At 38.0% G+C, this 25,951-nt stretch overlaps 1 protein-coding gene across 4 annotated transcripts in view; it reads right to left on the reverse strand.

The window, feature by feature from the left end:
- Positions 1 to 3,271: 3,271 nt before the first annotated feature.
- The window catches only part of NSMAF (neutral sphingomyelinase activation associated factor), a 39,039-nt gene continuing 16,359 nt past the window's right edge, over positions 3,272 to 25,951 (reverse strand). For all 4 annotated transcript variants that reach the window (XM_039571013.1, XM_039571022.1, XM_039571028.1 and 1 more), the window contains 22 exons: positions 25,321 to 25,450; positions 23,440 to 23,511; positions 22,500 to 22,608; positions 20,295 to 20,471; positions 19,263 to 19,342; positions 17,809 to 17,899; positions 17,652 to 17,715; positions 17,480 to 17,531; positions 16,428 to 16,548; positions 16,032 to 16,163; positions 14,241 to 14,283; positions 13,584 to 13,747; positions 12,021 to 12,129; positions 10,620 to 10,678; positions 10,105 to 10,172; positions 8,444 to 8,511; positions 8,095 to 8,218; positions 7,270 to 7,353; positions 6,127 to 6,277; positions 5,648 to 5,750; positions 4,572 to 4,681; positions 3,272 to 3,642 (listed from right to left, as the gene is read on the reverse strand). In XM_039571013.1, the coding sequence (XP_039426947.1) occupies positions 3,548 to 3,642; positions 4,572 to 4,681; positions 5,648 to 5,750; positions 6,127 to 6,277; positions 7,270 to 7,353; positions 8,095 to 8,218; positions 8,444 to 8,511; positions 10,105 to 10,172; positions 10,620 to 10,678; positions 12,021 to 12,129; positions 13,584 to 13,747; positions 14,241 to 14,283; positions 16,032 to 16,163; positions 16,428 to 16,548; positions 17,480 to 17,531; positions 17,652 to 17,715; positions 17,809 to 17,899; positions 19,263 to 19,342; positions 20,295 to 20,471; positions 22,500 to 22,608; positions 23,440 to 23,511; positions 25,321 to 25,450 (2,206 nt within the window). In that variant the 3' untranslated portion in view covers positions 3,272 to 3,547. The remainder of the gene's footprint in view (positions 3,643 to 4,571; positions 4,682 to 5,647; positions 5,751 to 6,126; positions 6,278 to 7,269; positions 7,354 to 8,094; positions 8,219 to 8,443; positions 8,512 to 10,104; positions 10,173 to 10,619; positions 10,679 to 12,020; positions 12,130 to 13,583; positions 13,748 to 14,240; positions 14,284 to 16,031; positions 16,164 to 16,427; positions 16,549 to 17,479; positions 17,532 to 17,651; positions 17,716 to 17,808; positions 17,900 to 19,262; positions 19,343 to 20,294; positions 20,472 to 22,499; positions 22,609 to 23,439; positions 23,512 to 25,320; positions 25,451 to 25,951) is intronic.

Consider the following 25,951-nt stretch of genomic DNA (forward strand, 5'->3'; position numbering starts at 1 on the left):
TTCGTACTGTAAGCTTAACACATGCAATAGCAGCCAGCTGTTCTCCAAGATGTACTAATTGTAGAGTTCCAGTTTCACTGTAAAACTGCCTGCAGCTTGCTGGGTGTGCTGGGTAGGGCTGGGTGTGCTGGGTAGGGCTGGGGTGAAGTTAATTTTCTTCTAAGAGTGGGTATGGGGCTGTGTTGGAAGCTTGTGACCAAAGCAGGGCTGATAACAGCACTGTGTTTGTTGAGTACAATGTGCAAAGTGTCAAGGCCTCTCCTGCTTCTCACTCTGCCCCTGTCCCCAGGGAGCAGGAGGCTGAGAGGGAGCACAGCTGGGACTGCTGACCCAAACAGACTAAAGGAAAATTCCACACCCTTTGACATTATGCTCAGCAAGAATTAGGGGGGAATCTTTCTGAGGGAGTTGGTCTGGGCATCAGTCTGCTGGGGGAATAGGGGAATGATTACCTTTGCATCACTTTTTTTTTCTTCCCCACTTTCTATTTTTCCTTCACTTAGTCCCCCCATCTATTGCAATCCACAAATTTTCATAGCTTTTGCCCTTTTGATTCTCTTGCCCCTCTTGCTGTGGGGCGGGGTGAGTGAGAAGCTCAGTAGGGGCTCAGCTGCTCATTGGGATCAGCCCACCACAATGGGTCGCAGGCAGGTTCAACTGAGACTTGAAAGTTCAGTGATTGCCTTTTTACTTTTTTTTCCTCTGCTCTCTTCCAGATTTCAGCTGTGAAATACAGGATCACTGAACTTCAGTTTTCCTCATAGTTGGCAGCAGCATGAAGTCAAAGCAAAGAACTTCAGTTTAGCAGAGGTATTATTTTTTAAAGATGTATTTGGGGAATCAGTTTAGCTATTCCTTCAGAACTGACTTGGATCCTGAACTGGTCTGGGGCTGGTGGCCTCTTAATTATTTTCTTGCTTGTCCATTTAAAGGATATACACTGCAAAAGATTATAAGAGATCACACCAAAATGAAAAGCAAACACTTCAGAGCTTGGCAGTCTGCAATAAACAGTCTCACCTGTCAGTTCCTCAGCATGTGTAGCTAAGTGTAGCTTTTCCTTTTTGTAGAAAAAGCAGGGTTGGGAAACCTGCTCTTCTGGGAGGAGTGAAGTTCAGCAGTGTAAGCTCAGCTCTGCCTGTCAAGAGAAGTCTTGCTGTGGAGCTTGCTGTTTCTCAAATGAATTTCTCAGTTATGGTAACCCAGAGAAAACCATTACAGTACTTCAGGCTGGAGATGTGATCAAATTCATCCTGCACGCCAATTGAAGGGGACAGTTTGGTTGCTAAATGATGTGTCTCTGGAACCACTGTGGCAAGCCTACACTGGCAGTAATTGGTGGCTTCATGTAGCATTGGTATAATTCAGCCCCATGGGCTAGGCCTTGTGCCTGCAGTCATCTCTAAGGGCTTTGCCAAGCTCCTTAGCTTAGCTGTGAAATCCCTGGAGCCTAGACACTCATCTCTGTTTCTAACCTGTTTTCACTTAGGAGCAGATGAGTCAGCAAGGGCTGATTCTAGAGCTAATGGGGCTTTAAAACTCTTTATTTACAGCTTAACCAGTGGCATTTGGTCACTTAAACCTTGTGACTCCCTACTAAGAACAAGACTGGCTAAAACTAAAAAAAAAAAAAACAAACAAAAACCCAAGACAAAAATATGTTGGGGAATAGAAGATGACCATAGTTATTTTTTTTTGTTACCAGGCAGATTGCTGGAACTAGTGGGGCAATCTATTGGAAAAAACGGGTAGAATTTCAGTACAAGACCTTCCAGCTATAGCAGGTAGCAACCAGAAGTAAAAGAATAATCAAAAAGCTCTTTTTTAAGGTAGGAATCAGCTAGCATTGAAGAGTAACTTAGGGTTAAATGCATGTACATAAATTCAAATAAACTGCAAGGAAACATCAAGGCACCGTGGTTAACTTGACTGGTTTTTCCCTTTTCAAAAGCTATGGCTGCTTTAGGCAATGAAGCAGTGGGTGAGTGCTCTGTTTTGGGGCATGCTTTACAGCAGAAGGTAAACCTCAGCTGCACTCCTATGCTATGCATACCATGCAACCCTATTGAACCAAAAAAGGGTATGTTGTTTGAGGTAGTGTAACTCAGAACTGGGGGGTCACAAGCTTCAGGGTCATTTTCCTCCAGTTTAGCTCAGCAGGAGGCCCCCTAGTGACAAAGGACAATCCAGAATTCACCCGAGCCGTTTCCAGGCATGTGTAGAAAAATCACATTCTGTCTTCTTTGTCTACACCAGAGTATGTTTGGGAAATAAATAAACTGAAAGGTGAAGAAACAGAGCAGACATCAAACATTGCTCTGCAAGATTAAGACTGGTACAGCAGGAACGCATGGTATGGCTTAGTCTTTTGCCATGTGTGACATAGCCACACACACTCATTGATTACATAAAAACCCAGTGCATAGTGCAGCTGAAAGAAATACCACTTTGGTTTAATACCATTACCTTTCTGAAAAATAAGCTCACACTCCAACACAATAAAAGATCAGGGGAATGAGAGAACAGCCCCTAATCCTAAGCCAGTTGTTTTACAATGCCAAGTCTTTCACTTCAAAACAGCTCCTCCCAGCAAATGATACCCTGAAGTTCTACAGAGAAAGTAATCCTTGTGCAACATTGCTTTGTGCCAGGTTAAGACAGTTGGGGAATTGGGTAAACCCAGGAACTCTAGCTCTGTTTAAATGCCATACTGAAATTCCATCCCAAAGGTGATTTGCATTAAAGAAGGTTGAGAAAACAAAACATGAAAATGCTGAAGGATAGTACTATAAATAAGGAAAAGGAGGAGTGATAGTCTTTTATGCTCTAACTTCAGGCACAGGATTAGGGGAATATTTATCCCAGTACATGTAGGTGTAGTTGGTCTGTTAGAAGATCAACTTTATGCTTGTCTTCTTTTCAGACCAATACATTAGTGCTGTTGTTTGGCAGGAAAAAGCAAGAGAAAATATGTTCTTAGTGTGCTCTATGCCTTTGCAAATAGCCACAGCTGAAGTCTATCTAGGAGCCCAGACTGAGGACTGCTCAGAACAGCAGCTGCTGTGATGTTCAAAGCAGTATTTACAATCACGTGCATCTCTACTAAAAAGAAAGGTTGATTTCACACAATGTACATGCATTATGGCATGAGACATGACAGCATTAAGCTGCACATACCTGAAAAGGCTTAAATTAAGAATGCAAATGCTGCTTCTTTCAAAGCAGTTCAAACAGCAAGCTCTGATGCATTCCATGTAAATCAAACAATGACTGCAGGTTAAGAGCTCTTTAATTACAGAAAAATAAGTCTTTAATTTCATATCAGATCTCATTTTAGACAAGCAATTTCAGTATGATAGTCCATGAAAAACAAATGCATACTCTATGGAAGTTAAGAGCTCTCAGTAAAGTCACCATAACATAGAAAGTTGTAGTTGAACAAAGCTTCCTATCTGGTTGAACTTCAGCAGCCATCATTGCACGCAGTTAAATTCCTTTAAAAGGTCTGGTTTAAAATTACAGTTCATTTAAATGGAGGGAAAGGCACTTAGTATTGCAGTTTCCAGAACATGATTTGTTTGTCTTCCCCTCCTGTAATAACACTGTTGCACTGTTCATTCATCCACATGGACATTACAGCACCTGGGAAACAAAACAAAGCAAAAAACAAACAAATCCAAATGCAAATGAGTGTGGTACTCGAGATGACAGAACAGATCTTTTTAAGAGAGTTTAGCACAGTCTGATCATTACATTTCAGTGACACCATATATGCTAAGAGGAATTTTAGTAGGCTTGTAGGTAGCTGCTCATATTCACAGTGATGATCTCATGCTCCATTGCCTCAGCTGACTTTTGGTACTAGAGGGACATCACCACTGCAGTGTAGAATGCAGATGGCAACTAAGGAAAGCATTCATGGAGAATGAGCTTTTTTACTCTGCCATTTGGAATTTTCATGTTAAAAGTGTATTCACATCTTGTAGCACATGCCTTAGAAGCCCAGAATGATCTCTCCACAGGTCAAGTTCCAGAGTAAAACTTACAGTAGGGAAGTTTGAAACAACTGTTTTTAGTTAAATAGCCTTAAAAACTTAAACGACCTCAGTTTTATTCAGTTTTCTCCACACATTCTGGTTGCTGATGTCCTGAGACTATATAGATATATTTCATCAGCCTATAAATCCCCATCCAAACCAAGTTCTCTAGTAAACTTTATTTAACTTTGTTAGACTCAGCCTGGACAGACCATGACAAAGGATACAGTGCAGTCTATACTGTATTTGAGGGCCAAGAGGTAGAAAAAGTTTGGCTTTTGCAGTGTTGTGTGAACTAGAAAAATTGAGAGTAATTTCCCTTTGGCCAGTCTGGTAAACAGCAATATTCCTCCACTGTTGTTAGATTTCCTAGGCAGCTCACATGGACCTACTTTTAATTCTGGTGTTTCATGTAAAGCTGACATCAGGAACAGCCTGCTGGGCTGAGCAGATGAGTCAAAGTTTTCAGTACTAAAAGAGCTGGAAAATAGAAATCTTGCATTCAGTTTGAGAATGGGAATACTTCAGGCATACCTGTATGCCCTTTGATTCTTTCAATAACTTTTCCTCCAAGAATGTCCCAAATCAGTAATTCACCAGATTGAGAGCCTGATAAGATGGTATTTCCATCCCACTTGAAGCACCTGCAAGTAAGTCTGAAATTAGTTCATGCCAAGCTTTTACATAATGACAGCCAAACATTTCCAAACTAGGTCAAAAAAGAATTGGAAATAGAGATATGAAATCAAAGGAAACTCCACTTTTTAACACAGTCTTTCTGGAAAGATTATTCCCAAATTATTTTAAAGAGTCATGACCCAAACTTGCTTCTCTGACTGCCCTAGATCTAGCTAGGCCTTCCCCTGGCAGAGGATAAAACAATCCCCTAACAGAAGAGGACCCAGTCAGCTACACGTGTGTGATATCCCAGTGCTCTCATGAGCCATCACTTCTGCCACTTCATATTCCTGAAACAATAATTTGAACTGCAAAGATGACTTTCAGGTAAATAACTAGTGAAAATATATATGTGAACATGTGTATGTTTAGATATACCCACAAAAAAAATGAACAAGTGTACTCCATGTATAGCTGCTATATTTTTACTCCAGTAACTGAGTAAGCATTCCATCTGTTTACCTGATAAACCATAAATAACTGTATACATCTCAGTTGCTGGAAAAAGGTGATCAGTCTTTGATTTTAATAGCCAATCATTTTTTAAGATCATTGAAATAAAAAGAAAACATTAAAACAAACCCCCCAGAACAAAACCAAAGAATCAATTATTAGCTATAGAGATGATTTAAGTAAGAAAATTGTCACCTTGTTAGAAATTTCAGTAGCTCAGCTGCTGGAAGAGCTGGTTAGCTACAGATCTCATCATCTTTAAAGGACATTAAAGTTGTTGTTGAAAAGTTATTTACTTAGCTGTTTGAGTTTGCCCCAGTTTGGAAAGCTTGATCATAATGCACACAACATGATAGAGTGTCAGCCTTTGCCCTCTAAAAAGTGATTCAACAAAAAGTTCCCAGTATTACTGCCCTTTCCACTCTGCTGTCACCAACTATCTCCACGCAGCTCCGTAACCTGCATGTTCTCAGCATTACCTCTGTGGCTCTTCAGCAGTCACAGAAGATATGAGCATTCCAGTTTGTACATCTATTACTTTAAAACAACAGTCCTCTCCTGTGCTCAGTAGATGTCTGCTGTCTGTACAAAAGAAGAAAGCAAACAAAAGAAACAACAACAACAATGCACGTTCAGACATTCGGTTCTAGTTACTAAAGCACTCTGTGATCAGCATGTTGGATATGACATTACCTGACCTACTTATCTATAAATAATTTACTGGAAATTAAGTCTCTAAGCAAGCAAAGATAAACAAGATTGGTTTAGAATCTAGACCACTGGTCTACAGCCTAGCATGGCCTTGTGTACAATTAAATTCGTTACAGTGGAGATGTGTGACAATCCAAAACATCTCACCATTCCCCTTAAAGCAGTAGTTCTAATAGGAAAGATACCAGGAATAAGATTCCCTTTGAAACTCCCAACAGTGCATATTAAAAACAGAAATCCAACATACCAGGACTAAAAGCAGAATGCAATACAGTCCCAGAATGACATGGCAACTGGTGCAACACTGTTGCTGTAGAAACATCCCAAACACTAATGGTACCTTCTTTGGTTCCAGATGCCAGTATGGTATTTGCAGCATTAAGGTCGATTGTATTTACCTAGGAAGTTAAACATCCCATGATTTTTCCTATTCTTTCATGTAAGCCATCTTGAGACAGGTTTTAAACATACACAAAACAAGCCCATTATCCCTAAGATGATATTTTATTTATGAAAAGCTTTGAATTTAATTCTCAACATCCTTAAATTAAGTACAAGTATGAAAAATCTGAACTATAAAAAGAAAAAATAGGTCACTTAAAGATATTTTAAAAGGCTTTTGCTTTGCTGAATCAGAAATGCTAAGTAACATTTCATATTGCTTTTAGTACCTATACTCTCCATCTAAATGCCAGACTCTACCCTTAACGGTAAAATTTTCACTTTTAAAAAACTTCCTACCCATCAGTGTTTCCAGTTCTCTTGGCTACAGTTCTTAAATATTACCAGAACTGTTTCACTATTTGCCAACGTGACCTGTTAAAAAAACTAACTCTCAGGAGGTTTAGAATACAGTAATTCTAAGTATCTTACTAGGCTGACGTTAGAGGCTATAAACAAAAGTATGCAGTTACACATTTATGATTCATTGCACACAATGTGTTTATATATTTACAGTGAAATTCACTAAGATATTTGATAACATAGTAAACAACTCAGGAATTCTTTTTCATTTGCTTGCCTTACATTAAGGGGAAGCTGTAACAATCAAAACACTTGAAAAAAGATTAGTCTGTTTTCAAAACCAAAGAAGCAAACAAAAGCCACCCAATCCTTCCTGCCCCATAGGAATTCTGTGCACAGAAGCTGAGCAAGACAAATTAAGAAACCTCTGTTTACACTGGTGCTTCAGTCCCCAGAAGTGGGCCTTTCAATGAAGCAGGGAGCAGAACCATCAGACAGTGAAAACCCCAAAACACAACAAAAAGCCTCCATACACATTTCCCAAAATACACTCCTCAGCCCCTAACCCAACCCTTGTGCTTTACCACTAGATCATATTTAAATGATCAATTAATTTTATTATTCTGAGATACTGTAACATACTTACACTAACATCATGTTCTAACTCTGCAAGCAGTTCAAAGTGGTGTTTTTTATTGCTCAAGGTCTCTCCAGGAACACAGTGCCACACCTACAACACAGATAGTTAAGTTTGCTCAAGGAAGCAGTAGTATAACCCCAGATGAGTTCCTCCAGTGCTGAACTCTCACATTACAAGGAGGACTGCTGGTGTTCACTGTGGGCCTTGCCTACATGGCAGAACACAGCAAGAAATGGCACCTGAACTCATTTACCCTAAGCAGAGCCACGTGCTAAAGATGACTCTCCTGACTCCAGATAGCTACAGAGCTTACCTAAGAGTGGGTATATCACTGCACTGAGTGTGTACTTGCCAAAAAAAATCATACGCAGCAGTCTTCGGGAAATTATTTCCTGTGTCTAGCTTCCAAATTATCTTTCCACCTAACTGTAGGCATGCTCTTTAAAATTAGCAAGTTTCTGGTCCTCTTAGCTGAAGAATGTAAACTACAAAATTATTAAACATTTTGGAAGTCTATTCCACCCCGGGAACAGAATTACCAAAGTCACAAAACATTCCAGTTCCTCCAACAAATACAGTTTGTCTTCAGAATCCTTATTTTTTACAGTAAAGTTAGAATGAATGAAATTTCTTGAAAAATAACACTTTAGCTTTGAAACAGTTGAGCTAAAGCTAAATGAAAAATAAACTCTAAAGTAAACTTACTGTGATACTAGCTAGGTTATTACTCTAGTACCAGAGGTACATCCAGCCCAAAGCATTTGGCTGGCTGAATATTACAAAGTGCTGGCTATAAATAATTATGCAACTGTAACAACCCCATCTACAAACCTTCACAGTGGAATCCCAAGATGCAGAATATAAGCGCCCATCACGCCAACAGATCTTGCTGACTGCATCATCATGGCCCATTAGGATGTCTTGCTGTCTTCCAAATGCAATTGAATAAAAATATCTAACAGAGGAAGGTTACAAAAGCATTACATTTTGTAAAACTTAAGGGGTTTTTTTCTAGATAAAGTAACTTTGTTTCTGTAGTTTCTAATGGAAATCTAATGGGAAGAAATAGAAACAGACACTGTTTTAACTACGAATTTCTGTATCATTATCTAAAACCATAAACAAAACAACCAAGGCACCCCATGCAATTCAATAAAGTCAAAAGGAAATAAATACACACATATGATTGTCCCATGAAGAACTTATGACAGTGGTATCTCCTGGTAAGATCAGACAAGATGACAAAGCCTGTAAAAAAAAAAAAGTAGTATTCAATTTCTTACCCCAAATTCAATAAAAGTATATTAACATGCTTTTGGAGAACAAGAAGCATTTTAATCTTCTGTAAACAACATGCAGATTTTATATGAACACTGACCAAGAAAAACCTTAGAGGCTGGACACTGAACAGCAAGAATACTTCATCTCTGTTAAATAAAGGTAGCAGAGACATTCAGAAATACATGCAGAACTGAGAGATCTTTCCAAAGAAGCTGGTATATTGAAGTATGTAATTCCTCACTCAGAAGTAACTGGGTCAGATCATCTTTTAAGCTGCTGTCAATTCTGGACTCAAATGGCTAACAGAAACTAAAAATGCAGATTTCTTTTGATGTTTGTTCTCCATCACAGGTACTTATCAACTCAGCTCTTCCAAAGAAGAAATATAACTAATTCCTGCTATTCTCAACAAGAAACATTTACAGATACCTGCTCAGTTATGTTACTATCACTGGAAATGGCAAGGAAAAAACCAACAATCAGCCCAGTGCGTCTACCTGATGTCATTACTGGTCATGTTTTAGGTCTGCTTGAAGAACAGTAAGCCGCTGGACTGTAGAGACTACTTCTTGCTGTACTACATTACTGTAAGTGTTTAGATCAGCACTAAAGCTACAGGGGAGAAGAATAAGAGTATACAAGTCCTCCTCATGAAAAACAGACTTTTTGCTTAGGAGTCAAAGAGCTCCCTTTTCACAGTGCCAAGAAGCAACATTCCAAAGTTTCCCTTTGCTGAAGCATTAGGAATTGATGTATCCCGATTCACCTGCTAGTGTGTCCCATGGCAGACCACAGGCTCTTGATCCTGCACCTGACTTGGGGACCAGTCAGGACATGCTATGGCTTCTGTCTGGGCAACACATTTGCCATTCTTGTTCCCCCCAGAGATGATGGTAGAGAGAAAACTGATGTATCTTGGTGTCTTGCACCAATACAAGACTGAACATGACAACTGGGAGTGTATCTTTATGACCCAGGTCTGGCCACAGTGCTCAAGCACAGAAAATCAAATTCAGAATCCATTTGCCAGCTCTTTTAGGAGCAGGGGAAAAATGTTTTTCAGAAGTTGCTGAGATCATTGCTCATGGAGGAAGGATGGCTCATTTTCACCCAGCACAGATTCCACTCCCTGTGCTTGGTTTTCCTTTGCTGGCTGACTCAGGCTTCAAACACTTGGGTGCAGTAAGGCAATGCTGGATGTAAGCACATGGGTGGAATTTAAGCTTTGCAATTCTGGTCCCAATGGTAGTTCAAGATTGCTCAGGAAGACACCCCTGCTGATGCCAGACTATCTTTGTCTACCACAAGTTCTTCCCTGGATAGCAGGGCAACTCAGAACACAGCCAGTGTAACCAATTAATGCTCCTTCCCCATGTCTGCAGAATGTGCTGTCTCTCTGGTGGCCTGACAGAGTCTCAATTCACTCTGCTAAATTATTCACACACAATAAAACTGAGTAGGGAGGAGAAAGAAAAGAGGCATTGATGGATGCTAAGAGCCATCTCTCTGAGCAGCTTTCAGAAGATTTCCAATGATCTCCTTATTTTGACAGCAACTTACCATATTTGAAAAGGATACACTTCTCTGGATGGTTTTTGATTCTTTGGAAAACATCTTCAAAGTTGAATCTGGGGACAAGGGACAAAATAGAAGATAAAAGGACTATTTTATATTCTAGAAGCTAATAACTTTGTTCCTGCTTGAATATCTTACTATGGGAAGCAGACACAGGTTTCTCATAGTCTCTGAGAAACTCTTTGTAAGGCCTGTGACTTGGGCCTGGAACCACCCTGTTTTGTACCAGTTACAGATGGAACTACCCCAAGCTCATCAAACTCCAAGAGAACTCTGGTATCTAAATGGACAAACTTCCATTATTATTATTACTGAAATTATCTTCCAAGCCTAAATAATACTGAAATGCTTGAGTCAAAATCATCTAAAACAGAGCAAATTCATATAGTTAAGCTATTTAATTACATCAGATATATATTTCAGTTTCATGCCCTTTTGTTGAAAAACCCCATAAACCTGCATTTACACTGCAGGTTGGTAAATACCTGTGCAGTACTTACCCTGGGAGGTAGTGAAAACAGAAGACCCATTGCAAGTGACAGCTATTCCAGTAATTGCCCTGTTTAATACAAGTAAGCTTGTGGGTGACTTCATAGGTTTTGAAACTTAACCACCATACTGTAAACAGACTACAGCTGAAATCTGTTATTTGAGCTCTGTAAGAGCTAAGACATTCAAGGAGAATAAAAACACTTCAGTGGTGTGTTATCTGCCTAGAGACAAAAATATACCTTGACATAATATGTGAAACACCAGGACAGGATCCCCATAGTGTTCTGTAAGAACTCCATCAGAAGGGACTTGCCCATGTGAGAGGATAAATGGTTTCACATTTAGTTTTCCAATTTTGGATTAGCTACAAATAGTCAGGAAGCTGCCTACAAGCAGATACTGAATACCCCAAGTGTCAGGAATTGGAACTTGCACATCTTTTCTCCTTTAAGTTGACATTGGCAAAGTCACTATAGGTAGAAATTTAGACAAAGCTTATGTCAGGGAATTAGGAAGCCCAGAGCATCCTGCACAGCCAAAGTTCTGTTACACAGCTCTGTGTCTCATTATTTCTCAGCAGTCTTCAGAGGAAAAAAAAAAAAGTAATAAAAATAATCAGAAGCTGAAATTTGAGTCTCTTCAGGATCAGGATTTCTCTAATGCTAACAGTCTGGTAACAGGTTTCTCACTAAAAATATTACCTTGTTTTAGGGACGTGATGATGTTTTCCTAGATTGGATTACAGTCACCAAGAAAGTAGCTGGACTCAAGGTAGTAAGAAATCCTCATAACCAGCCCAGTCACTAGGACAAGAGATGGGGCCAAAGAAAAATCTGTTCTTTAAAATATAGCTGCCATTGTTCATTATTAGGTATTTTCAAAGTCCACCTGAGTGCCCCTACTGACTGTTGACTCCCTAGGAATCCATCAGAACAGTAGTTTGGTACCTGGATTAACTGAAAACCTATAGCTGGAGACTTGGCAAACTGCTCACACAGCAGCAGCTTGAGGTGTACAGTAGAAAAACTTAAGTGTTTAACCTTTCAAATCAGATGGGATGAAGAAGTTTGGTCCTCCTGGTGTTATAAAAAAATAAACAGAAGTCTTTATCTGGCTGCTGTTATCAGTTTTAGAAAACGGTAATCAATATCTGCTTCAGCTACTAAAATGGTAATGAACTTATATAGCTCTAGAGCTAAGGAAAAACAGCAGCAAAAATCAAGCTGACAAATACCTTCTCTGGATTCACAACCCATCATATACTCAAATTAATCTTGCATAATCAAATCACTAAGTCATCTCACAAAGAAAAGTATTTACCTTAAACCCTAACCCATCATTCAGATTGATAAACAGATCTCCCACCCCAATTTAATGGAAGAATTTTGACTGAAAAGAATAGTACCTACTCTTTGTGAATTTTATATTGCTTATCTAATTTTAGTTTGGCAATATTGTTCCAGGCAAGTGTTATACTTTCTTCTGTCAAATCTTCAAATGATTCTTCATTTGGAGAAACTGCAATAAAATGCCACGATAAAGTTTCATCACAAAGAGAAAATAAAAAGACATATTTCTAATACCTAGGTAGCTGACATAAATATGAAAGTACAGAAATCATGCAGAGCTTCAGGAATAAGACCCTTAGGCTAATGCAGAGAGTGACAAGATCACTAACTTTTTTTCCCAAATCTCTTCCTGAATTTGCATAGGCTTACACAGTCAAAACCAGGACTTTTCTCACCAAATTAGTGCTTTTAAACTGCAGACTTTATAGAACATAATTCCAAAATGGAAAACAAACAAACAAAAAAGAAAACCCAAAAACTCTGCAGTGATGTTCTGATGGCCTTTGAAATGTCAAGGCCTTTCCAGATGGAAAAAAACTAGAAAAGCCATTTACTGCTACAATACAGTATATGATTTTATTATTCTGTTGCATTCTGTTAAGAGTGTCACAACTTCATTTCACTGTTGCAAAAGCTAATGGACGAAAAATGTGACAAAATTGAGATAATTAGATGTCGATTATTATAAAAAGGTCAAACCCAAGAGAAACTGTTAATGTGTGAATTAATGACTCTAGGCAGCAAACCACCACATCTACTTAATACATATGACCATTACTATCACCACATACAACTTCCAAAGCCACTCTTGCCACCTGGATGCTACAGGTTGCCATGCTAAGTAGCACTCATTGTCATTCCTCTGCTTAAAAGTGAAGGTCATCAAATAGTAAGTGAATTAAAGACAATCAAATGTGAAAAACCTTTCCAAGTGATACCTGGGCTGAATCTTCAGCCCAATTTATAGTTAAATCACTATATACATTATGAAGACAAGAGCATCTTAGTTTCAGAGAAATGGTGTTAAGTCCTGCCTTGAACAGAAGCCTGTGAGGGCATTACAATCATTTTCTTGAAGAAAGTTATTCAGTCAACTCTGGCCCTACAGTATGTATGGGGAAAAAAAAAAAAATCCCTTCAGATTTTCATTCAAGTCATGGAAAAGGGAAAAAAATTCAGATGCTTAATATAAGTTCTTAGGGTTTACTTTGATCAAGCCAATTAACTGATTACCCCTAAGACATTCCTGTTAAAAACCCAAACAAATCTTTACGTAATTTAAAATGCCTGCAGATATGGTCAGTGCAACTGCTGTCACATCAGCTTGAATTTGAAGTGTCAGGAAAGGCTGGGACGACAGCCCTCCCACACCTTCAGAAACAGAGGTTGAACAGTCCCAGAGGAGAACACTGGAACAGAAGGCAAAATACAGGGCAACATCTGTATTTTCAAATTTTAAACTGGTCTAGTTTGTTTTTCTTTAAGATTTAGTTCATGGGTTTATCTTGGATTGGCTTACAGGGAAAGTAGCCAAGAGAGTTGTATAATGAGATCCTGTGGGAGAAAGATACTACTGAAAATTACAAATCCTTTACATTGTCAGTTTATCTATTAAACATTTACCTGGAGACTCAGTTATGGAAATGCTGTGACTAGATGTTCGAGACAAGCTTTTCAATTTTGGAGTTATCCTTCGAGGATGAGGGGTTGTAAACAACTGTTTTGGCGTCTGTCCAAACTCCAGGATTTGTGTCAGCAGAGCTACTTTTTCATTGGGGTCCATAATACTTTACAAAACAAGATATATAATTAAGCCAAGGAGACAAGTACTACTTTTCCCTTCCCTCCCCTGAAGTCATGGGCCTGCATGTGCAGTTACTACAGCACTATAGGCCATCACACATTCTTAAAGAACTGATTTACTGCAGATTCATAATCATATAACAGCTTTTTAATTTTCTTTATGTAAAATGACAATATTCTCAATGACTGAAAAAATGACAATATTCTCAATGACTGAAAAAATGACAATATTCTCAATGACTGAAAAAATGATGCAATTTCATGAAAGCCAGACTGAAGATATGTTCAAGTAACAATCTTTCAATGCAAGCTAGAACTGAAAACATGATGCTGGTTCTCTGCATATTTGGGAGTATAAAATGGAAGAGAAACACTGTTCATATACAGAGCCCTTCTACAGCTAGCAGAGAACTTCAAGAGATACTGAGAAACTTAGCTAACTGCTTTAACAAAAACATTCAGATTCTTGTTAATTACCTGTTTAAATCCACTCCTCCTTCATAAGTTAATGGGTGAAACACTGGAAGAAAAAGTTTATTTGTACAATGTAGATATACAAGGCTCATTTTGTTTGTCTTCCTATAAACAAAGCTGCATTTTTAAACTCACAAATAAGCTATTTCAGTAGGCATTAGAGTTTGAGGTCTTACATTTTAATCCTGGATTTTTTTACCCAAAAAAGTTTAGGATTTCTAAGAGATTTTCAGAAAGTTCCAGAAGAAGTCAGTACTTTCATAAAGGAAGGATCACTTATTTAAACTTCATTAAATACCCCAATAAATAAACAAATAAGTAAATAACCAAGCAAGCACAGTTCTTTAACTGGTTAATTCTGGTTAATTTTTAGACAGGGAACAGAAAGTAATAAAGAACGATCAGAAAGGTTTGTGTATTCACCTTTCCAGGTGAATTGCCATGACGCAAATGACGTTGGGGCCTCTGCTTAAGATTATTTACTTTGACATGACTTCCTTCATACATAGATCCCTTCTGCCTCTTACCTACTTAAGTGTCTGCAATTCATTATGCTAATAAAATTCCATACTGCAGCAGAAGCAGCACATTATGCATAAAACGTGCTCTCATTAGTGCTCTCTTCTGAGAGGTAAAAATATAGGTGCCATAATTTATATGCTGATTTACTGTATTTACAGTCTGTGGTAATTGACACTTATACTCACAGTATGACTGGATGCCAAACCCTGAAATTCTAAAATATAGCCCATCATATGTTGAGGGCATGTGGAGAAAGTACACTGAAGAGAAATGAACAACAGGAAAACTACCCAAAACACCCCCAAACAAACAGAAAAAAAACCCCAAAACAAACCAACAAAAACCAAAATCCCCACCACCCAACAAAACAAGTCCTATCTCAACTATCTTACCCTGGAAGTAAAAAGTACTAAGTACCAAAATGAGGAGTTGTTTATTCCTACCCTCACCACTATTGTAGGAAGGTTTTCTTCTAAACATATTCTATGTTGTTAAGTGCAAATTATCTCAATGTTAGCTGTTACCTGTAGTCCTTCAAAAGGATCAGGGCTTCTGGAATAAACATCCTAAAAATCTGATCTGCTACTCTTTTTTTACCAAGAGGGCATTTCCTTATTGGGTAGTAACATACACAGCTAAAATATCAGACTGATGAATAAGCTAATCATTGGTAATACTATCAGGTGTAAATAAATACATCTACACAGCAGTCACATAACATCCCCTTTGTAAGGGCCCACAGTGATGAGATACATGTTCAGAGTAAGGCTGCAAACAGTGAAGCATTTCACATGCAGTCTTATGTATGTATACAAGGACAAACCAAGACACTTTTTCCTTCATGCTTGCTCCTAAAGACCTGGAGCCCACTAGCCCATTCCCTCCCTTGCCAATTCTCTCAGGAGGAGGGGGAAATTGCGTTGAAATTCTGTCACTGAAATTACAGTGGAGGAAAGTTAAATACATGTTTATTTGGAGACCCTGCAGGCTCCCATTTTAATTGGGAAACATTAATTCCATACTCTATTGCCACACTGATGTGCAAGCAATTCCCAGCAATGCTACAGAATCGTCTTGTCCACCCCCTGAAGCACATCTTCAAAGATGCAAATCACCACGAAGGCAATACTACCAGATAAGTCACTATTTCAAATAAGGATCAAACGTTCAAAGCACAAAATAAGCATTACAGATAAGTTGTGATTTACCATTCCTGCCTAGTGGAAACATCCCTTTTTTATTTTTTTGCTAGTTCTATAAATGTGTATTTACCATTGTGAGCTGCAACTGCTTCACTTCCTTTCTGCTTGTAGCCAAATATGATGTCAATCCACTCATGAAGATGTTCTGATACATATGGACTTTCTAAAGCCTCTTGGCTCTTCCGAAGAAAGTCATCAGGACCTGACAAGAGAAAGGTTAATTAAAGGAGAAAACATCCCATTCAATATTGATATCCATCTCTCTTCCTCCTCTTTCTTGAAAAGCCAACCAAACACCCCCATGCTAAACATCAATTTTTTTACAAAAAAATAAAAGCACCTATTAATTATGTCAATGTTTCAAAGAATTCATCTAGAAGAAACCAGAATGGACATTTTTGAGGAAAAACCATGATTCCAGCAATCTTGAATTAATTAAAAATACAAGAAGTTTGACTATTATTACCTGATGCCCAGGGTGGAAGCTCTACATCTTCAACCATCTTTCCACCCTGCCTTTTTCCCAAGTCCAACTTCAAACTGTTTACTAGAAAACTAGAATCATTTTCATAAAATTCTGGAATCAACTGGAATTTTAAAAAAAGAACAAAAAACAACCAAGTTTTGGTATTAGCTTAGCTTTGATCACTTAAATAGATCATTCAGTGGAAAGAAAGTTATTAAAGTTCATATGTCAAGCCCTAAAGTTGGGCAGGTTTTCCCTACAAGACAATTCTCTGACCTAAACTGCTAAATTTGGAGTGGCACACATTTTTAACAAGTAATGTGTGACATATAAATCCATAATATCTATGAATATCTTCAGAACTCTCATTGCATAGCTACCTTCTCATTTTTAGGACATCAAGTAAGAGTCAAGACTAAAATCTAGAACAAAGCTAAAATTATGACCGAAGTTTCAGAGGTTAAATCAATTCTTTAAATACCACCATATCTAACCATTAACTGTAGACTATTTTTTAAAAAAGCATCACTGTATTAAATAATGTTTCTTTGATAAAGGAGTTTAACAGTATTTACTATGTGACAGTTTATTATTCTCAACATATTCTACAAGTTAGGGTTTCTTTAGGCTCAAAAACCCAAGATACTACTACAGTTTAACTCTCTCAATGTAGCATTGCTATACATCCAAATCCTTACAAGATTCCAGCAAACAATACATAAAATTGCATCTTTTCAGCATTAATCCATAACTCTGGTAATTCCCATGTATTCCAATAGCATTCACAATGATACTTCTGTTAAACTAAGAACCAGAAAGCAGGCACAGACAAGCAAACATGGAGCTGATACAGGATTAATATACAGTTAATAAAGGATTCATAAAATGCAGTCATCAGCCTTAAAAAAAAACCCCAAACCAAACCCACACAACTGAAAAGCACAAACAAGAACAAAAAACCTAACACACTCCAACCAAACACTCTCAAATTAACAGTAGATGAGAAAGCAAAGCACAGATGAGAAGATTTGAATAACTTTCCAACCATTTACCTCTTTGAAATCTGTTGCACCATCCAAACAGTTTTTCCAGGTTTCTGCAATACTAGATAATACAGATCAATCACACATTTGTTAGAAAAAAATATTTTTAAGGCTTCGCACTCCCTATTGGTGCATATTTGAAAACAAACCCAGCCTAGTTATATACAAAGTGTAAACAAACCTGTTGAACATTCTGTCAGCGTGATCAAACTTCCCATTCTGCAGACAGAGCATGTATTCTGGAGCTTAGGAGAAAGAAAAACAGCATCAGCTTGCTCCAAACCCTGTCTGCTTTGGAGGTAACTGTCTGCTCAGAGAGCATATAAAAGTTGTCTTACCAACTCTAACGAGATAAAACAAAACATAACCCGGAGAAGAATAATGGCTTCCATACATGAACTTGGGCTCTGGCATTTCCTGATAACGTGTCTGCAACACAGGAAGAAGAAGGAAATGTCTGTTTCAAATCAGCACTCCTGCTTTCTCTCAATACTGAACACATACACACTGTTTCTTTTTAAAGACACAGATTAGGACCACCCTCAATTTTTCTTCTAATGATAAAAACTCTTAAGTTCTAATAACCATGCAGCTTTAATCAGAGCAGTAAATCAACACAGCAAAATAGTTGTTATAACTGATCATCCAAAACTACCAGGTTTTCAGTGTTTTTTTCCTCTCTCACTTTAACACAACTGCAGTGACTCAAATTCAAAGAAGTGCAAACAAATTCTTCCTTTTTGTCTTTCACATCAAGTTTAATGAGAGTATGGAAGAACATACTGACTTTCATCAACCTGGAAGATTCCTTCCTGTTTGAAGCTCCTATGAATTACTCTACAACATATCAAAATATAAACAGAATAACTTTTACTGCAGTAAGCATGAAGCCAATAACAGTTTGGGGAAAGTCAGATCTTAGAAGGAAGACTTTATATACTGTTACTGTAAACACAATATTGTTCATATTCTCACCTTCCACAACCTTAGGAAGCTATATGATTTTGAAATATTTTAATCTTTTTTATCAATATAATGGAGTTATTCTGGCAATATTTTTTTCTAATGTTCTGTAAAATATTTTGGCATAATTAACTTTCCATAGAAGATAATAATTTTACACAAATAATTAAAAGCCAAGCAACAGAGGAACTTCTAAGTCTCTAACTATGTGTTTGAGAGCTTATGAAAGGAAAATCTGCCTACCTTGAGAAATAGAAACACACAGTGCACTATTATAAGCATATAGAATTTTCAAGTTAGTGCTCTGACCTCCATGGATCCAAATTTCCTCTCTCTGAAGTACTCTCCCTCAAACTTAGTTTTTTCTGAAATGGAAACACTTAAGACTTCTACTACTTCTTCTTATTTCTTTCAAGCACATGTTTTACATTACACATTTAAATCCAAGGGTTTTGAAGTTTCATAAATTCCTATATGTTTATACCATCTCAGTGCCACGGTATATAAAGTCAAACGGATTTGGGGATATTATTTCAAAAGTAAGGCAAGACTTCTTTTAAAAGCATATATGTATGAAACAGTAGTAAGAGAGAGGAAATGGATTCAAATAATTTTAAATTAGTACTGACAAAACCAGTACTGATGAAATTAAGCTGGAAAATAAATGTGGAATGGTTATAGGTATGTTTGCTTCTGATAAGGTTTATAGTTAACTTTAGATATAATAATTCATAACACAATTCCCAAAGCTTGCTGAACAAAGCTCCTTTTATTGCCAATATGTACAAGGCCCAAAGTGTTCAGCATATAAATACCAAGATATACATACCACGAGTCTATCCAGCCTTTCCTTATTCAGGGCACCAACTGGTTTACTCAGGTCACGAAATGTTTCAGGCTTTGTCAGATCTAAAGAAAACCAAACCCATGGTTATAGACTCCAAGCATTCTGTTAGACATTAACATACTCTAATCAATATTTAAAAACAAACAAAAAAACCCCCAACCTATCCAAGCAGCAACAAAGCAAACAAAAACCAACACAGAACACCTCCAGTAATTTTCTCCCTCCCTACTAACTGCAATCCCATAAAGTCATACTGTAAATGGCTACTCATCTTCCTTCCAAGTCCATAAAATCTCATGCCTCTTGCTTAAGAGCTAATAGCTAATATATGGGACAGTTATTACAAGTAGTATCATGTAGTCAAGGTCCTGCTACCAAAGGCACAAAAGCAGCCATATCATCTTCTTCCTACTCACTAACCATTCTGTCAGGCTACAGTTAAGTCCCACCATACAATCAGATTGAAGTGTTTGAGCAGGTGTTGATGAATACCATGAGATTCCCCTACTCTGCTTCTTGCAGAAGGACACCTTCCTCAAAAGGACAAACTCCCATCACAAACTGCTCTAAGACCCTTAATCAAGGAGTCTATTTAGGCACAAGTCTTGTCAGCCTCTTGCATTCAATTTGCAATGCTAAGAATTATAAAAGAACACTTGGATTCTACACATTTCAGTGTGTATAACTTGTTTAAAAAAAAGTCATTTTACTTTTCCATGGTTCTGTTCAATTTATAAGAATCACAAAGTCTTTGAATGCTCAGTACTGCCAATCTGCAAAGCAACCAAGCAGATGTTTGGTACATACTCTGTATCTGAGGAGTGCAATACTTAACAGAAAAAGGTGAGGTATTTTATTCCCTAAGCTAAAGGGGAGGGGTCCACAAGAAAACATCTGAGATCACTAATGCCAGGTTCATTTTGATGTAACATGAACTTTATGCAGTGTAAAAGCCCCCCCCACACATTTCAGGTTGGTCATGATGCACTAACATGCCTTTTTGTGTACACATACCTAACACTGAACTAGAGTAGTCTGCTATGATCCAAGGAAATACAGGATACTGGGAGAGATCGTTGCAGCTTCTATCAGCCAGATTGTTGAGATGGAGAAGATACTGGTAATTTGATATATGTCCTCGCTGCCACTGCAACATATAACTTTCAGCTGTGTGCTCTGCAATATGGTTTTCTAAAATAAAATAAAACATTAAGAGTTGTGAGGTTTAGAGTTTGACTCCCAAATTATACCGTGATTAACATTACACAAGATACTATACAATAATTAAGGGCATAGTTTCTTAATAGAACAAGTAAGAATTTACTGGCAACTTCATGTTTCCACAGCTACCATAGCTTTTTAATGTCCCTGCAAATGGGCCTAAATTGCATTTGCCCAGGAAAAAAAAAAAAAAACAAAAAAAAACCATAAAGAAGGAATTCTGAAACCAAACACAGTAAAAATGGATGAATATTTACATAGGAACGGAAAAGTATTTGCAGACCATGAACAACTCTCTCAGCAATCTGGCAACCTTTAAGATTTCAAATTTCTAGACTCAGTTCTGCTAGAGTCAAGCAAAAATTAAATATATTTTCCTACTGCAACTAAGGACATCCACTATCAATAACTTGTGGAAAGAAGTCATGTATGTACACAAACAGGATTTAATTTCAGATCCAATGAAACAGAGACTAGAGGAAAAGAAAACTTGACCCACACTCAAAAAAGTAAGAATTATGCACCTGGAGTTCTCTTTGAAGTATAGGCAGGAGCTCAAGAAATTCAAACTGCACTACTCTCTGCTTATTAGCTGTAATGTCAAGGTACACTGCTGGAAAACTGGGTTATTTATTTATTTTTAAACTTTCTTCCATTGATTCAGTATACAGCACTTGGGCAAGTGCCTGAAATAGCAGAATTGAAGGACTGCAACCATAGCACAACATCAAGAAAGAAACTTGGATTCGATTAGGGCAGGCCTTTATTTTAGCTCAGCATAGGGTAGAAAAGCATATTCCAACCTTTCCTTCACTTTAGTACTTTTAATTTTACAAATAAAAAGTGTTAGCACCTTCAAAGAGAAGCTCTTCTGTCAGGGAGAGATGCTGAGGTCCTACAAACACTTTCAGAGAAAGTAAAATAAAAAAAGGGTGAGCCCTAAGTTCCAACATCATCAGCATTTTCATCTACACCTTGAAATTTCACCTTAGAAAATTATCCAGGAAACAAAGTCTGAAGCAGGGTAACAGCATGCAGCTATTTCAATACAGAGAAAGTGATGTCAGAATCTATTTCCTTTTCAAAGAAAAATCTAAGAGACTAAAACAGTTCTCAAGGAAAGTTATCATTCCTTCGTGGCCTTTCCATTTTTCTTTGTGAAGCATGAGGGAAATGTCAACTGATATTTAGGTGAATTCATTGAAACAGAACTAGAGTCCCAGTACAACAACAAAATAGCACAAAATTTACATAAATACTTTCAAGAGTGGCAGTAAATATGAGTTTCAGTGTTTCAAATTACAGAATAACTCTGTCTTTTTCTCCCTTTTTTCCAGGACACACACATTTTAGGAAGCTTCTGTTTACAATCTGCAAAAAATATCCATCACTTTCTAGGAATTAATGCATATAACATTTAATAGAAATGAGAATTTAACTGTTTCAGAATGGTAATTTTCATCAATGACTCCTAAGACCGAGGAAAGCTCAGGTATTTATGTGTGCACTGGAAATCTACCTATTACATGAGGTTTCTCAGTAGGGCGTTAACTGAGGGCCTGGGGGATCCACACACAAGCTAGTCTATATTTTTTCAGCAAAACACAGTTTAGCTGTGTGGACCTTATTTATCCCTTGCTTTGAAGATAAGAGTTTTGTGGCTTTGTTTGTTCCATTTGTTTGATTTTTGTTTTTTTTTCTTGAAGTGGGGGGGGAAGGGGGCTGTTAAATGACAGTGCATATCAAGTTGCAAATCAAAATAATTAGTTTTGCCTTAATAATGCCACCTCAGCTTTCACACTCAGCTCTTCAAACACAACCAAATAGATGCCATTTCACAACATTCATTTTGATCTTTGCTTATTTCTATTAAAAATTGTTACAGCTTATATATCTGTTTATTCTTCTCATTCTTCCCACACATCAACAGAGCAAAACCCAGACAAATTTCCCTTCACAAGCTACTACACACTACATTAATAAATAAATACTGCAAACCTATATATGTTGCAATAAGGAAATAGACCTCATCTCGATCCTGATAGTTGTAGAATTTCAAGTAGATGTCAGAACACAGATCATTTTCTGTGCAAAATACTTCAAGTCCCTGAAAAGTTAAAGGGGGGTGGGGGAGACAAATGAGAGCAATTATTGACAAGCTGTAGTATTTGGGGGTTTTAACAGAATATTCCAGTTACTAACATGTAAGACTTACAACTCTATACTGGGTAGCAGTTTTTAACATAAAATCTAACATATTAAATTTTCTATTTCCAATCATAACTGCATTCAGTTTACACTGAGCCAATATATTGGCTCTGTCTGGATTGATTAAGCATAGGTAATAGACATTTAATTCTTTGCATCACTCCATTCACTCAGGCAAAAAAAAAATATATTTGGTTTACATGTGTTTTGAGAAAAAAAAATTTCTACAAGACTAAAATTCCAGTGCTAACACTGAAAGTACACAACTGAGGTTTCACTGCAGAACTCTTGTCATTCCTCAGTCATGTACAGTGGGACTCATCACTCCACGTTAGTCTCAATATGAAGCAGTGACCAAACCTCCTCCATGAATCAATCCAGAGAAAATACATCATGAGAGAGAAATTCATTCAATCCTGTGATAGGTGTTTGAGATAAATGGAATTAATTGCTCCCTGATGGTACTCCCGTCTCCCTTCCCCTATACTGACTGCTTATGAAAGAAGTTTTTCATCTTGTCAGAATTCACTCTGTTTTTATCTTTTTGACAACACAGGAAAAGAAAACACTTGAAAAACCGGAAAGGATCATTGAGTACTATTTCACTATTTAATACAGAGTTTTTAAGAACGCATGGCTTTTATATAACGATGCAGACTGTTTCAGCTGGTCACTTTAAGAAACCATATATACACCATGACATTAAAATAAAATAAATACTTGAGCTTACCAGTGGCATCAGCCCATGTCTTCTTTTATAGATGCGACGCACATTTTGCAGTGTTATTTGTACAACTGGTTTCTGTGAGGGAAGAGGGAGGGGGAAAAAAAGATGGAGACATTCTAGTAGGTTTATGCTCTTCTACCTTACCCTCCTCAGACAATCTGAAGTCTTTCTTGACTATAGATACTAGCAATATGAAAACAATATCCATCCATGTCATTTTAGCAGAGGAATAGTGATGCTAAGCAGTTATGTTAAAAAGAGGAAGCTAGTCCTTGCTGTTGGTTTTTGCCTGAGTAGCAAAGCAGCTGAGGAATCAACAAGCAGCAGTGTGTAATCCCTGAGTCTGTGGCCAGTAACAATGCTCGTGCACGAGAGAAGCAGAACACAACAAACGCTATCAAAAGGGAGCCATTGGGCTGCTGGGCGAGCTGTGCCAACGGTGCCACCTGGCGGGTGGAATCAGAACGGCACCGTTATCCCACTGAAACCCTTTTCCTTGCCTGGACTTGCTTCCAGCATGTCAGAACCAGAGTAATTCGAGTAGAAAGGGACCTTTAAACGCCATCTAGTCCAACCCCACTGCAATGAGCAGGGACATTTTTAACTAGACCAGGCTACTCAGAGCCTGGTCCCACCTAATCTTGAATGTTTTCAGGGATGCGGCATCCATCACCTCTCTGGGCAACCTGTGCCAGTGTTTCACCACCTCCATGGTAAAAAACTTTTTTTCCTCTGTGTACTCTGAATCTAGCCTTGTCTAGGTTAAAACTATTACCCTTGACCTATTGCAAAAGGCCCTGCTAAAAAGTGTGTCCCCCAAATTCCTCCTCCTTTGTCAAACACACTTTCTCCAATTCCCTTCTCCATTCTCTGTACTAGCTCCAAACATTCCTTCATCTTGTCACAGACATGATCTCTGTAACTCAACATTCCTTTCAGAGCACTCAGAGCTTTCCCTTTATTTTCCCTGTGTCTGAGCCTCCAGACTCCACTGAATCTTCTGCTTGTCTCTTCTTCCTTGTCCTTAGGGCACTCAAGTTAGGCAGATTCCCTTCTTCCCCCACAGGGTACCAGTGGATGAGAGCACTAGAGGTGTGCTTCAGTCCTCAGCCCTGTGGAGGGAACTGGCAGCACAGCATTGGGATTAGAGAATGGGCCTAGCTTGGTTCTTCATCCCTGGCCAGACTGCTCCACCAGCCTGCAGGACCAGTCATACCCAGCTGGAACAGCATCAGGGCTGCTGATGCAATCTCACAGGCTGACAAGCAGAGTGGAAAAAAAAAAAAAAATTAGTCTGAGAATTAAAGTTTACTGGTGATCGTGCTACTGCCATGTCCATACTGAAGGTACTTCACAAAATCATAGCCAAGTCAGTGGCCTGCTAAGACCATCACTACTATTTCTATGACAAAGATCCAAAGCAGTAATCCATCTGCAACATGTACTCAGCTTTCCTCCAGAGAAAGAAATGATCAGTTTAATAGGAAACCTAGCTAAGAGCTCCCAAAGTAAACTCCATGGATATAAAGCTTTCACTAAGTTGAAACAGCATCAGACTGAGAAATTTATCTTAAATGAAATGTTACAAGTAGTGATCTTCAAATATTAATAGAGAATAAGCAAGGGACATTTTGTGCTTTGTCAGTAGGAGGTAAACTTCAAGCAAGTTAGCACAGAACCAAGCCTCAGAAAAAGAGATACACTGAATGCAGCAGAGCAGCAGAGATCAAAGGAAGACTAACAACCTTCTAAATGTAATTGAAAATAGTCTTCTTGGAGATGTGCTCTATGTGCATTTCAGAGAAATAGTACAGACAATTAAAACTGCCCACTAGCAGGGCAGCGTGCTCACATTGTATGCAAGACCATCTACGAGGCACTTACAGGATATCCATTAAGAGGCTGGAAGTACAAGTTAGCATCAGTAACGCACACATGCCCTGGATTAGTCACCAGTGGCGTCACCATTTCTGCTTTACATTCCATATGCAGCGTTTCAGAAATGCTTTGAAATCTACAAGTGAAGAAAAGGAGTAAGTTTACCTCCAGTTCTTACTTTGGTAGAGGCACCCTTAAATTATTTAGAAAGGTTTCGGTTAGCTTATAGCCTTGGGACATCAGAATGGGGACTTCACTAAGCCTATTTTACACAGGAAGAAGTTTTGTTGAGACCTCCACTTTAACAGGCACTCCAGAAAGGAACACTGCTACATTCTGCTCCAGTCTCAGAGAAGTAAGACAGCTGACTTTTCTAAAACTAGTTTTATTTGGCATATACTGATGTCAAACTGCAACAAATTCACAGACAAATGAAATGTTTTGGAGATAAAGTAACACATTCATCTTCACAGCACAGAATTTCCCACTCTCCATTCCGGATGCTTCAGAACAAAAAGAAGCTAACTCTCTGAATTGGAGAACTTAAACTAACTCAACCAGCAATCTAACTATCAGTGCAGTAGACTAATCAATCAACAAGATGGAAGTGATTTCCCAGTAGAAAGTGATTAGAAAA

Source organism: Corvus cornix, chromosome 2 (genome assembly GCF_000738735.6).
Source record: "Corvus cornix cornix isolate S_Up_H32 chromosome 2, ASM73873v5, whole genome shotgun sequence".
In the NCBI taxonomy this organism is placed as follows: Eukaryota; Metazoa; Chordata; class Aves; order Passeriformes; family Corvidae; genus Corvus; species Corvus cornix.